Source organism: Rhamphochromis sp. 'chilingali' (genome assembly GCF_963969265.1).
Source record: "Rhamphochromis sp. 'chilingali' genome assembly, chromosome: 16".
NCBI lineage: Eukaryota > Metazoa > Chordata > Actinopteri > Cichliformes > Cichlidae > Rhamphochromis > Rhamphochromis sp. 'chilingali'.
Genome location: NC_137943.1, coordinates 34,625,637 through 34,639,459, shown reverse-complemented (window position 1 = coordinate 34,639,459; position 13,823 = coordinate 34,625,637). Strand labels below are relative to the sequence as shown.

Sequence of the window (13,823 nt, the reverse complement as noted above, 5' to 3'; positions counted from 1 at the left end):
AAATAAATTATAGATTGTGCTGAGAAACGGTAACGTTCGCACAGAAAATCATCAGGAAATGATAAAATGTCCAAACGCGCTCTGATCACTCTCTCCCGGCGGAGAGCTCTGCGGAGAATTTGGGCTTCACGATCTACTGGCTCTTCAAGGAAGTGGCACGCCATGTCCGACACTTCCTACTGTCAGGTTTCCGACAAAGGGGCGGAGACAGTCAGGGTTAGTTGTAGTAAACCTGCTAGGGGGCAGGTTAGCTTCACGGAGTGTGTCGTCATAGTGACTCACTCAGGCTGCAGCTGAACTCGCTTTGTGAAACCGAAAACCCAGAGTTTTCGTTAACTCAGGGTATACTTACTCAGTTTTTCCACTAAACCGGCTTCCTGAAACAGGGCCCAGGAGAGGAAAGCTAAATACAATAAACAAAGAACACATGACACTGTCAGAATAAAACAGGAAACACTGAAAACTAAACATGACAACACAATAAGACAGACCTAATACGTGATGAATGAATACAAAACCCCAAACATAAAAACCCCAGGAACAATAACCAATAACTGCCCAAACTAAAGGCAAAATAGGAAATAACACAAAAACTAATAACATATCAAAAAATGAGAAAAATACAAAGAGAACTCAGAGTGCTGGGTCAGAGACCCTGCCTGTGACAATTGTTGCACCCCTACTATCTACTATTATTTATTTAAAGCCTTTTGGTTATATGATGTTGAGATTTAAATATAGATTTTAAGACTTATTTTCTATTATATTGTTTTATGAACTTTAATAATGAAGGTTTGTACAGCAAGGCCCCTTTAGACTCATAAACTAAGTGCTCAGCCAGACTGAGAAACAGGAAGTTAGTGTAGAGCTATAAAAGTATATTAATAAATACAGGAAGCCAGACAGAAAAGAGGAACTTGTACCATAAAAGGAGTGTTTGTATCGAAACTGTGTGACGTGTAAAGTACCAAAATAACACCTATATGCGAGACGTTTTTAAATTCTAATGTTAGAGTTTCTGCAACTAGCTTTGGGGCTGTGCAGGGCTCTCTCTCTCTCTCTCTCTCTTCTGGAAGATGATTGAATAAAAAGAAATATAAATGTTTTGACCACTATGAGTTGGGTTTTCTCTGTTCTATCACGGGGACAAAAGGATCGGGTTTTAATAAGACCTACCTCAGCACTTGTGCAGGTGAAACCAAAGGGAAGATTTGCTTCACCATATTTTCTGGTCTTTGGCTTAGAATGAAGTTGGTTTGGAAACATATTCAACGATGTTTCATCTCCTGCTTTGCGTTTCTGTGGGCGCCCCGTGCTAGCAGTGTTCAAGCGTTTTGTTCCCCCCCCCCCCCCCCCTTTTCATTCCGCTCCCCACCTACAATGGCTCTGCGTCCCCCCTAGGGGGCGGGCCCCACACTTTGGGAAGGTCTTCTCTAGCAGATCATTACATGAAGGAACCTGTTAAACACAAGTGCGCTCATGCTCACAGGTGATCACACACACAAACTACACCCTTTTTGGCTCCTACCTCAAAGCACACTGTGTTCTGTTGATCTTACGTGCTTCACAATAATGTTTAATATTTAGTATTTACTGTTATATTCCCATAGATCATCGTGATGTTGTTTATTGTATTACTGATCCAGGTGATTGATATTTGTATTTTTTGTTTTGTTCCTCTTCCCCACTGTTTTTCTTTCCCTCTTTCTTTCCCCCAGTAAAGTCTATCCCGTGTGTAGCAAGTGAAAATAAAATAAAATAAACAATAAAAGCAAAGGCTGGGATGGTCCAAGTGCCAAACAGCCCTGGTGGAGTGAGGAGCTGTAGAGAGAAGCAGATGCTCTGTTTCTAAAAATGTTTTAAGCTTGTTTCAAAGATTCTGTGCAGCAGCTTTAAATGTTTTCCAAAAGCACACAGACACTTATCAGTGTTTCTCACACTTTTCACAGTGACTGAGAAAATGTCAAGCTCTCCCAAGTAGCACTATGAAAGCATGAAACTCATAAATCTTACAACACAAAATTGCAATCTGTTTCTAAAATGAAAAGTCACATTGGTTAAAATAAAATACAAACTGTGCAGAGCCATAGTAGAATCTGCAGTAAAGATCTTTTCATACATTGTAGAGATTGTACCAAAGGCAGAGGTTCCTCCATTTCTATAATTCTTTTATCATTATTTTGTACATTCGTAGATTTCAAGGATTCTTCTGTTTTTGCAGTGTATTTTTATGTACCCGTGTACCTATTATGTACCTATTATACACACACATGAAAAGTGAATCTCTGTCCAAAAATGCACTCAGTTTACTTTTGACTCACTGTGAGCATCATTCATTATTCTCCCAGTAATTAAGGTTAGGATTTGTATATTTTTTATTCCAATCCATTCTTCTTTTGCAGCATTTAAATAACCTTTATCAGATTTGATGGTTTTGTTACAGACTTTTCAAAATGTGGGATTAAATTGTGTTAAAATGTACAAAACAGTGATGTCATGTTTTGTGACGAGGACCGAGGCACAGAGAGACTTGATGAATTTAAGAATCTTATGGTTTAATAAAGAAATTTGCAGACTTGCACAGAGATGGTAAAATTATGATGCCTGATAACGGAGACGAAGACAACAGACGACGAGGACAGGGAGGAACAGGGGTTTAAATGCACCGAGGAGACAGTCAGAGAGAACTCGGGACAACTGGAGACATTTAAGGATGCAGGGACTGACAGAGACGGTCTCAAACTCCTCCGAGTAAAGTTTGTTGCCTGGCTGGTCAGCTCTCTGGGTGCTCAGCACCCTCAAAGCTCTGATCCTAGCAGCGCCCTGATAGCTGATAAACATTTACTGTGTTTTATGAAGCAACTAAATTACAGAAAAATTACAGGAAAGGAAACAAAAAGTAAAATTACACTTTTTAAATAAAAGCATAAAAATCAACACATTAAAAAGTCCATAAACATCAACATCAGGAGTCACTGAGAAAATAAACGTAATATTAGATCAAAGTTAAAGAATATAAAATATGCAGAAAACAAAAAGTAAAAAGTTGAACATTGTAAAGTCCAATAAAATATAATCACACTTCTATGTTAAAGATAAATCAGTTCAAAATGAGATCTTATCAGGCAGCAAACAGTGAATATGAGATTTTTTACGTGTTGTTTGTCTTCATCGACTGAGTTCAGATCTTTATCGTCTCAGTTCAAACTGGTCTCGACCTTTTCTTTGTTCTTCTTTGTGATCACATGAACGTTCAGTGACGGAGTTTCTCTCCTTGCTCTATTTTAGCCATGAGCTCTGTTTTTCCTTTCATCTCCATCAGAGACTGAACTCGTTGCTTCCAGCCTGGTTTGCCCTCAGATTTCTCTCCTTCCATAAGCATGTCGATGTACTCTGGAGTGGACAGAGGGTTTGCCTTCAGTGCTATCTCTTTGAGTCTGTTCAGACACTTGGAAGATTTCTCTATCAGTTTCATCACTTCAACCTGTAAACTTTCATATTGAGCCTTCAGTTTTACAGCAAATATCTTCTCCATTCCCAGGTATCGCCTCCTCTCTGCTCCATATATGTTAAGTTTATCACTCGTCTCTTTTATCTCCTCAAGCTTGGCTAACCCAAGTTTCACCTGCTCCTGCAGATTCTCGAGCTGCTTTCTTTCTCTGAGGACTTCCTTTGTCAGTGTCAAGCTTTTAGGTTCTATTTTATTCAGAGCAGCAAAAAACCTTTTCATGCTTTTTGTCCCCATTTTCCAAAACATCTGATCAAATTCACCTTCTTCTTCATCATCACTCATTCTGTCTCGTTCGGCTGATCTGTTGTTTTCTAAAAGTGCTGAATTATTGAATTTGAAGTGAGCCGGCAGTCCGTCTTTTGTTTTAGGACATGGGACTCCTGCAGCATTGATCGCCTCTAGAACTGGAGGTCTCTCTGTCTCTTTTTATGCCTCTTGTATCTCCAAAGCCTGGAGTGTCAATAATGGTCAGAGAGAACGGGATTTTGAATCCATCCTGGTGGTTGATTTTGTAAACATCATTCTTCATTTATTTATGTATTTCACACATGGTTCAACAGTGTTTTATTTCGCTCCCAGGAGCGCACGCCCCCGACGGACGTAAACAAACAGAGAGAGAGGGGAGAGGGAGTGAGAACACAACATCACGGGCAGGCCAGCTGGTGGGGACCGTCGGACCATGACAAAATCAAGCTCTTTGACATCAACAAAACTCGCTGTGATTGGACAAAGAGAAATGCTGAGTATGACACTTATACACATAACATGTTGTGATCAGGAGTATAATCAGTGAGGAGAACTGACTGATTATAGATTATAATCTGTGCGCCTCAGTCTGTAGTAACTCTGGTTGGATGTTAGAGGATCAAATGCTTAAAGACAATAATGTGTTTTTCCTGGATTTTAGGTTGAAACTTTCACAAATATTAGAGACTGTTCATTTCTTTATAAGTCAGCAAACGTACAGATTCAGCAGGGAAGAAATACATTTTTCCTCTATGGTTCATTTTCAGAAGAGTCAAATATTATAAAAACAAACTTCAGACACAGAGAAAGCCCTCGATGAAGATGAAAGATCTGATTTATAAAATACTTCAGAAAGTGAGTTAATCTGATTTGTAAAAGCAGAAACCTTCAACAACCAGTTTGTTCTAAATGAGGCTGTTGCTGTTTTTAGTCACAGAAACAGGAAGTCGAGTCAAATTTTATGAAATATTATAAACTGTTTTCATCATGAGGCTGTAATTAAAGCTGTTTAAATGCTGCTGTTATTTTAAGATTGCTCACATCCCATCAACAAAGGTTTGTGTTGCTGAGGCAACAGGCAACATCCAAACTGTGCAACAATAACGACTCAACCACAAACACACACACATATTTATTTATTTATTTATTCATTTGTTGTGGTTTTGACACAATGACAATAAAAAGATTCAGAGTAATAAAGCAGAAGTTTATTGTTAGTATATCTGAGCTGTGATGTGTTTATGATCTATTATTCATTCAGGCCGGCTCTGAACCACACAGTCCCATCGTGATGTCGGCTCAGGCCACAAACTGCAGCTTCATCTCAACATTTCATCACTGACTACATTTCTATGACATCACAGCAGGTAGATACCTGAGGTGAAGGTAAGAATCATGCAGGGATCACAGGTCACCCTCTGACCTCCATCTACTTGGACAGACGAGCTGATCTTGTGCATGATGAAGTCTGCAGCACAGAGATCAAAGTCAACTATTTAAAAACGTTTGATGAAAAAAACAAAAAAAAACAAAAAAAAAACGTTTGATGCTTCTTAAACATTTTTGTCACCAGCAGTGGGCAGAGCCTTTGTGTTGTTGATGTTGTCATTAATGTGCAGGTTTCTGTCTCTTTACAGTCCATCCACTCGTTCTGAAGTCCTCCAGGACTCTCTGTGCTTCTTGAACTGATCCTATCCTGACCTGAGGGACGAGTTTAGCAGCAGAAGAGTTTGAACATGTCAGCAGCAGCAGCCAGACCTTCACTGGTACAGCTTTGTCTCCCAGTAACTCCTGCAGGCTTTGGTAGACTTCTACAGCATCTTAAAATACTGGTGGAGTTTTCTGAAGACAAAAGTCTCCATAAAATCTGCAGGAGAATTTATCAACATTAGTTTTGTCCCATCCTCCATTTTCATTGAATCCTCAATGACATTTTGGAATTTTCTGGACGATCATCTTAAACTCCTGAATGTCTTCATATGTTTCTCTTCAGACACCTCAGTCAAACACACAGAAAGCTCCACACAAGCCTGAGCATCAACAATGTTTTAGTATCAAACTACTTGTTAATCAGTTTAGAGTCTCTGAAAATGAGGGACTGTGTATAGAAATGTCTGTAATTCTTAAACATTTACTGGAAGATTTTTGTCAAACCTGAATTAAAGCTAAAAATCTGAACTTGATTCTGATTCTTTTATTTGTTATTTATTTAAAATCCACTGTGGTAGTTTGCAGAGACAAAACTATAGATCTTGTGTCTTTGTTCACTAAGAATCTGACTGTAACGATAACACTGATATTTCTCACACGCTGTGTTCATCTGTCTTCAGACCACAGCTCTCTGTGTTTCTTCTACCTCTGATGTTGTTCAGTCACATTTAACTTCAAGTTGGTATTAAATACAGTGAAATGTGTTTTCAAACAGCAGACAGTGTAGAAGCATGCAGGCATTATCTGATGAGCTGACATGTTTAAGATGAAGAATAAAATCTTCAGGTTCGGCTTTTTTCCAGCTCAGCAGTCAGACTGAAGCAGATCAGTGATGCTGACTGAGAGGCCTGTTCACCAAAATCATCCTGCAGGTCAGCTTTTTATGTTAATGAGAACATTACACTCACAAACTCATGATCATGTGACTATGATCTTAAAGCTAATCCAGCAGGTTCGAGTAATTATTAATGAATCAGAGCTCAAATTATTACTTTAAAAACATCAGGACACCTGCTAACAAATGAGAGAATATGGACCAATCAGCTCGCTGAATTCTGATCTTAATAAAGTGACTTCCAGCTGCTTCCTGTCACAACAGGTCACCACAGCGTGCAGCTCCTGACACGACAACAAAGGGATTCATGTCTCTGTTTAATCAAACACAACTTAATGACAGGACTGGCTGAATAAATGTTTAACTGTGAACAAACGCTGTGTCAGAGTGAGATTTTAGAATTGACATTTGTACTTAGAAACATAATCATATATGCTTAGAGTCTATAACTGTTTGCATATTGACAGAAGGTCTCATCCTTAGTAAGACTCTGTGTGCTATGAGATGGGAGGACGTTCACTCCTTTTCCAGAGTGTTCTGGCATACCTCACATACATCCGAGGGTCATGAGAGAGGTTGTATCTTCTGTTTCTGATATATGGTACGGCAGACACATCTGTATCTGTTTGAGTATAAGAGCCTTTTCTTTAGGTGGACCGCTGTTTTGCCCCTGCAGCGGATTGTCTCTTTCTTCCAGCAAAGGGTTTTACTTAGATAAAGCTAACACACTGGCAGCACGAGTGCACAGGAAGCAAATGAAAATGAAGCTGTAAATGTGTAAATGACACGTGTGAGTTAGTAAAACTACGTCCCCTCACACAGAGGATAAAACAGCTGCTCTCATATGTGTGATAAACATTTACTGTGTTTTATGAAGCAACAGAAAAATCCAGGAAAGTAAACAAAATTAAAATTATACTTTTTTAATAAAAGCATAAAAATCAACACAATAAAAAGTCCATTAACATCAACATCAGGAGTCACTGAGAAAATAAACTTAATATTAGATCAAACGTAAAGAATATAAAGAAGCTGAAAGGAAAAAGTAAAAAGTTGAACATTTTAATGTCCAATAAAATATAATCACATTTCTATGTTAAAGATAAATCAGTTTTAAAATGAGATCTTATCAGGCAGCAAACAGTAAATAAGAGGGTTTTTACGTGTTGTTTGTCTTTGTCGACTGAGTTCAGATCTTTATCGTCTCAGTTCAAACTGGTCTCGACCTTTTCTTTGTTCTTCTTTGTGATCACATGAACGTTCAGTGACGGAGTTTCTCTCCTTGCTCTATTTTAGCCATTGTCTCTGCTTTTCCTTTCATCTCCATCAGAGACTCAACTCGTTGCTTCCAGCCTGGTTTGCCCTCAGATTTCTCTCCTTCAATAAGCATGTCGATGTACTCTGGAGTGGACAGAGGGTTTGCCTTCAGTGCTATCTCTTTAAGTCTGTTCAGACACTTGGCAGATCTCTCCATCAGTTTCATCACCTCAGCATGCAAACAGTCATACTCAGCCTTCAGTTTGTCAATCACTTTCTGAACAGTCATCTTCTCTCCTGTGGCTCTCTCATACTTTTCTTTCAGCTCCTTTAGTGTTCTTTTCTCTCTAATGTCCTTATAGTACCATCTGTACTTCTGATTAAAGTGTACATTCCAAATACATTTGCCTGGACACTGAGTACAGTATCCACCTGGTCCCATTGCTGGACAGTATCTTAAACCTGCATCATTTGCGATGGTACATGGATAGTGACAGGTGACATGACACTGCTGACAGTTGGTGCTGTAGTTTCCAGTGTGAGAAATATCCTCGTGAAAAGGCTTTTTGACAGTAACTTCAAATTCAAAGTTCTCATGTCTCTTTATCTCTGCTTCATGATCTTTAAGTTTCTCACTTGTCTCTTTTATCTCCTCAAGCTTGCGTAACCCAAGTTTAACCTGTTCCTGCAGATTCTCAACTGAATACTCGAGCTGCTTTCTTTCTTTGAGGACTTCCTTTGTCAGTGTCAAGCTTGAAGTTGTTTTAATAGAAACTTGATTATCCGGCCCGACACCTGCTGAGGTCACTGCTCTGCATCTGAACACATACTCTGTGTTTGGCTTCAGATCTCTCACTGTGACTTCTTCAGCCTTTGCTTCTGTCTTCTGCTGCCATCCATCCTCTCCACTGACACAGTACTCAACAGAGTAGGAGGTGATGTTCTCTGCTCCAAATCTGGGTGGAGAAATCTTCAGTGTCACACTGTTGTGGTTTATGTCAGCTGCTGTCACAGTTTCAGGCTTTGAAGGAGGCTCAAAGTTCTCACTGACAGTAAATCCACCTTCATAAAGGTAGATGCTGGAACCTTCCTGTGTCTCATTAGTTAACCCCACTGTCAGGAACTTCATGTTCTTGTTCTCCTCGTTGGCCTCTGCAAAATCACTGAAGAGTTTTGCTTTCCTCCTCATTTCATCTGTTACTTCTTTTGAGGCGTACCATTGTTCCTTCTCTACATCATGAGTGTGAGGATCTTGAAGGTCTGGGTTGGTTGGAGTGTGAGATTTTTGGTGGAAAACATTAAAAGTGAAACTGAACAGACTAACCAGGAGGTTTGGTTGGTTTCTTTGTTGGTTTTTCCTTTTAAGTATCTTGATAAAGCTGAGAGGTACGGTTCATCCTTTCCCAGAGAGGTGAAAACAAAACACACAACATGCTCTGCACTCAGACTTTCCTTGTACAGATCATTTTGAGACGAGATGATTTTGGTGTTTTTCATCATCCTGGTAAAAGACATTAAAGTGTAGATTTCTCTCTCTTTACAGTCCATCCACTCGTTCAGGTTTTTGCTGCTGAAAGGTGAAGAATGTCTCTTCTTCAGGATCTCTGCAAGCTCAGCTTCCTCTTCTCCTCCTCCTCGGATTGATGGAAGCTTCTTGGCCAAAGTTTGTTTTAATTCCAGCTTGAACTCAGAGCACATTTCTTTGAAACTTTTAATTTTTTGTTCAATCTGTGGGAACTCCTTTGCAGTGCTGGTTCCCAGTACATCATTGCTCCTCATTTCCAGCTCACTGAAGTCCTCCAGGACTGTCTGTGCTTCTTGAACTAATCCTATACTGATCTGACGGACGAGTTTAGCAGCAGAAGAATCTAAAGCTGTCAGTGGCAGCAGCCAGACCTTCACTGGTACAGCTTTGTCTCCCAGTAATCCTGGCAGGCTTTGGTAGACTGTTATTGCATCTTGAAAGGTTATTGGTGGTTTTGGAAGACAGAAGTCTCCATAAAACCTGCAGGAGAATTTATGAACACTTTCTTTGTCCTTGTCTTCCATCTTCAGGGAACCTTCACCCTCTACAGAAAGTAAGGGAATCTTGTTGATGATCACCTTCAAGTTGCCCTGAACATCTTGATGATCTTCATGTTCAGAAACTTCACGGTCAAACACAAAGAAAGCTTGTGCTCCATAAAGAATAGCTGTGACTACATGTGTTGCTAAGCCTTGATCAAAAACATATGGATGCTTCACGTTTCCTCTTCCAAGATGATTCATGGACAGCTCCTGGATCTTTGTGGTTGCCTTGAACTTCAGTGTTACTCTGGCCTGATTTCTGGAAGATTTACTATCATTCAGATATTTGGCAGATCCATCAACCTGAACCAGTCCACCCAGGAAACTTGCCTTCAGTGAAGCATCAACATTTAGAGCTGAAGATTTGTCCTTGATTGATTCAGATGCAACAATTTCGAACTCATTAGAGGGCTGTGATCTTTCTGCTATATCTTCCCTGAGATCCTTACGGTCCCACAGAGTTATTGCTGTAAAGACACAGAGATAGACTTTATTTAATCCCACACTAGAGAAATGAAAATAGAAAAAATAAACAAGAAGAAAACAATCCAAAATACTATACTGTGTACAGATGCTTACTATATACAGTAAAATACCCCAAGGTGGTTGTTGTTCTTATTAGTCTATATATAAAGTGCAGCAGGAGTAGTAATAATAAACATGTATTTTTAAACAGTATGAAAACATATCAGACAAAACAACATATTACACATGAACATTACCCAAATGCCTGTCTAAATAAATGTGTTTTCAACTGTTTTTTAAAAGAAGCAACAGAGTCGATGGTGTGTAGAGGGGAGGTAAACTGTTCCACGATATTGGAGCTAGGGTTTGGAAACCACGATCCCCCTTTGTTTTTAAATGGGTACATGGAATAGTCAGAAGACCACTATCCATGGATCTAACGATATGTTTTTGAGGGTAAGGGTGAAGAAGCTCAATGATATAATTGGGGGTCTCTCGTCGTGAAGACCCAACCTGAAGCCAGTGCAAGGACTTTAACAAGGGAGTGAAATGGGAGAATTTATGACTGTGGGTTAAAAGCCTTGCTGCTGCATTTCGGACCACTTGAAGGTGATTTAAAGAAGCCATTGACATACAGGAAAAGAGTGTGTTACAATAATTTAATTGGAAGGAGATGAAGGCATGGACAAACATTTCCAGTTCACCTTTTGAGACAATAGTCCTAAGTTTGGCAACATTTCTTAAATGAAAAAAGCAAGAGCAGGTCATAGACTTGACATGAGCATCAAAAGACAGATTGCTCAAAAATTAACCCAAGATTCCGAGCAGTAGCTTTTATTGAGGATGACAAAGGACCCAGATTTTTTCTAATGTGAGGCTTGATACTCCCTAGAGCAAAGGTGTCGAACTCCAGGCCTCGAGGGCCGGAGTCCTGCAGGTTTTAGATGTGTCCTTGATCCAACACAGTTGATTTAAATGGCCAAATGACCTCCTCAACATGTTTTGAAGTTCTCCAGAGGCCTGGTAACGAACTAATAATTTGTTTCAGGTGTGTTGACCCAGGGTGAGATCTAAAATCTACAGAACTCCAGCCCCCGAGGCCTGGAGTTTGACACCCCTGCTCTAGAGTGAGAATTAAACACTCAGTCTTGTCTGTGTTCAGCTGCAGAAAATTGTTTGTTTATTGAATTTGAGGTTTCATTTGAGTTAGTATTTCTGATAGATCTTTTAAAGAAACGGGGTGAAAAGATTCCATAATTATGGGGTGTGGGAGGTCACGGTTGAAGGGGCTATCTAAGGAAGTTATATTTCCTCTTACTCATACTGACCTTTCTTCAGTCTCGTCTCATTTAACTGCCACGCTATTTTCAGAGAGAAAATTGTTTAGACATAATTTGCTTCCTCATTGGCTGCTTGTTTCTGAGCCACTAATTTGAGCTGCTTTTACCAAGTAATTATTGAAATGAACTGACTGCATCTTTGTATATAATTAAGTGGACTGTTAAATTGCCCAAAGAACTTTTCACTCCCGTGGGCAAATGCATCATCACCTAATTTCTCCAAGGGGCTTTCAGCCACAAAACTGATTCAGTGCCTCTTTGGTAAATCCCAAAAGTATTTTTTTGTCAAAAGAGGGTTTTGTGCTGGCACAGACTGTTACAAAGTCTTGTTTTTATTAACATGCTTGCATGAAATATTCTGGAGTGAGAACTTAATTTCAGCTCTCCATATCAGTGTTGTTCAAGTTACTTTTTCTGCCTAATCCAGAAAAAACAGGGTGGAGGTTTGCTCGGTGCCTCAGCGGTCATGTCAGTGGGAGGATCCGGGGGTTTCTCTGTGAATGTCACATTCCTGTGGCAGCGTTCTCTGTGCTCGCTCAGATTTGAAGTTTAATTTTTTGCTGTGGAAAGAAGTTTTCTTCCCACGCAGAGTGAACAGCAGATACTAATGTTTTTGTCACTTTTTACAGAATAAAACTTGAATTAATGTAAGTACATCCACGTTTTAAACGCTACATGGTCGTACTCTCTCCGCACTCCATATTATCCATTGTTGATCTACACACGTCTGTCGCTGCCACGGACGTCGCACGTGCTGATGTCATTGTCATGAGACACTCTCACAAACAAAATCATGGTTTAGCACCGCAGTAATGCAGCGTGATTATGGGAAAGTAACAGTAATCTAATTACACTTTTTGCACTTTTTGCCCTTACATTACTCGTTACTTGAAAAAAGTAATCGCTGCCCATCTCTGCTCCATATTTTACTTCCTGTTCCAGAAAAAAAGTGGCAGAGCATCACTACGTTATGTTCCAACAGGACTACCTCTCTGCCTATATTATAAACTTTGTCCCATGCTGATACTTGTTCCCCACTGACTTCTTTTCTCCCATTGTACCTGAACTAGTAGACACTTGGTATTTGGTAGACACTTGGTATATATACATATATATATATATATATATATGTATATGTATATACATGTATATATACTGTATAATCTATATAATGATTTCTTACCTGGGATCAGTGAGTCTTTGCGGCAGTCATACAGCATCCCAAGACTGAAAGGCCAGCCGAGTGCCGCCACCTCCATCGTACTGCCAGATTCAGAGTCCATGGCTCAGTCTGAACAGGACCAAATGAACAGCTTGTTAGTTTGTTTCTCTTCTGTTTGTTCATGTTCTCACTTGTGTCTGTGTTACCACAGCAGCAGTTTAAAATACTAACCATCCTCACACTCTTTAATCTTTTGAGACAATAGTCTTAAGTCTCCTCAAAGCACATTTAGGTCATTTCCCTTTGTCCTGCTATAAGTTTACTGAATTTGATTGATGCTCGGCTCCTTCACAAAAAACAGATAAGTCAGTAAAAATATTTCTTCAGGCTGGGCGGTGCTGCTGCTGCGGGCCCCGGTCCGGATGGGCCTGGGCCCCCTTGCCCTGGTGGGTTCCAGAGTGTGGAGGTGCCTCCTGGGGTCAGCGGGGGAGCTGGCCCCAGGGAGGGGCCGCTTGCCCCTCCCTTTCTTCCCTCCCCACCCTCAGCTGCCTCCCTATTCCCGCTCTACCACACCCATCCACACACGCAGGGCTTGGGGTGCAGGTATGTCACCAGGGTGCAGGGGAGGCACTCCCCCTCTGTCCCCTTCTGGCCGCCTGTGCCTCTATTTTATTCTGCAACCTAGACATCCACATTACTCACACTCTCACATAACACATACATATAGGGCCTTGGGGGTGGGCACGTTTTACAGCATCCTGAGGATGGTCGGTGTACTCCAACCCACCTCTGGCGCTGGTGCCCTACCCTCAATTTTAAATGCATTTAGACACTAAGGGTTTTCGGGAAGAGCCGTGCTGCTCTCTGAGAGGAAGCAAGTACCATGCTCTCCTGAGTTTTAAATGCACTTTAGAACAGCACACAGCAACACTACATATGAGAGGGCGTAGGGAGGTTTGAGGTCTTCACTCACCCCGGTTCTGTTAGCCGTCAGGGCTGGGGGGCTGGGAGGAGGTGCTGGCCGTCAGACTGGGGTCTGGGATGCGGGGCCTCCCCGCTACTGCAGATAAGGAGGTGGCCCGCTTGCCTCCACCCCAGAGAGAAGGGTTACATCTCCTGGGTCTAGGTGTGGCTTGCCCCTCTGGGGGCGGGAATACCTGGACCTGGGATATAGAGCATGTTTGGGGAGTGTGTCTGTCTGTGCAGTGTCTATTTGTGTCTGTCTACATG

At 40.8% G+C, this 13,823-nt stretch overlaps 2 protein-coding genes across 2 annotated transcripts in view; both read right to left on the bottom strand.

The window, feature by feature from the left end:
• The window catches only part of LOC308412932 (cytolytic toxin-alpha-like), a 141,413-nt gene that overhangs the window by 51,386 nt on the left and 76,204 nt on the right, over positions 1–13,823 (bottom strand). The gene's annotated exons all lie outside the window — the stretch shown is intronic.
• LOC308383609 (neoverrucotoxin subunit alpha-like) lies at positions 8,790–12,717 on the bottom strand (the record flags this gene model as incomplete). Its single annotated transcript, XM_080861652.1, has 2 exons — positions 12,615–12,717; positions 8,790–10,093 (listed from the first exon to the last, which is right to left on the bottom strand). Exons 1-2 carry the CDS (start codon positions 12,712–12,714, stop codon positions 8,790–8,792), a joined length of 1,404 nt encoding a protein of 467 aa, XP_080717778.1. The 5' UTR covers positions 12,715–12,717.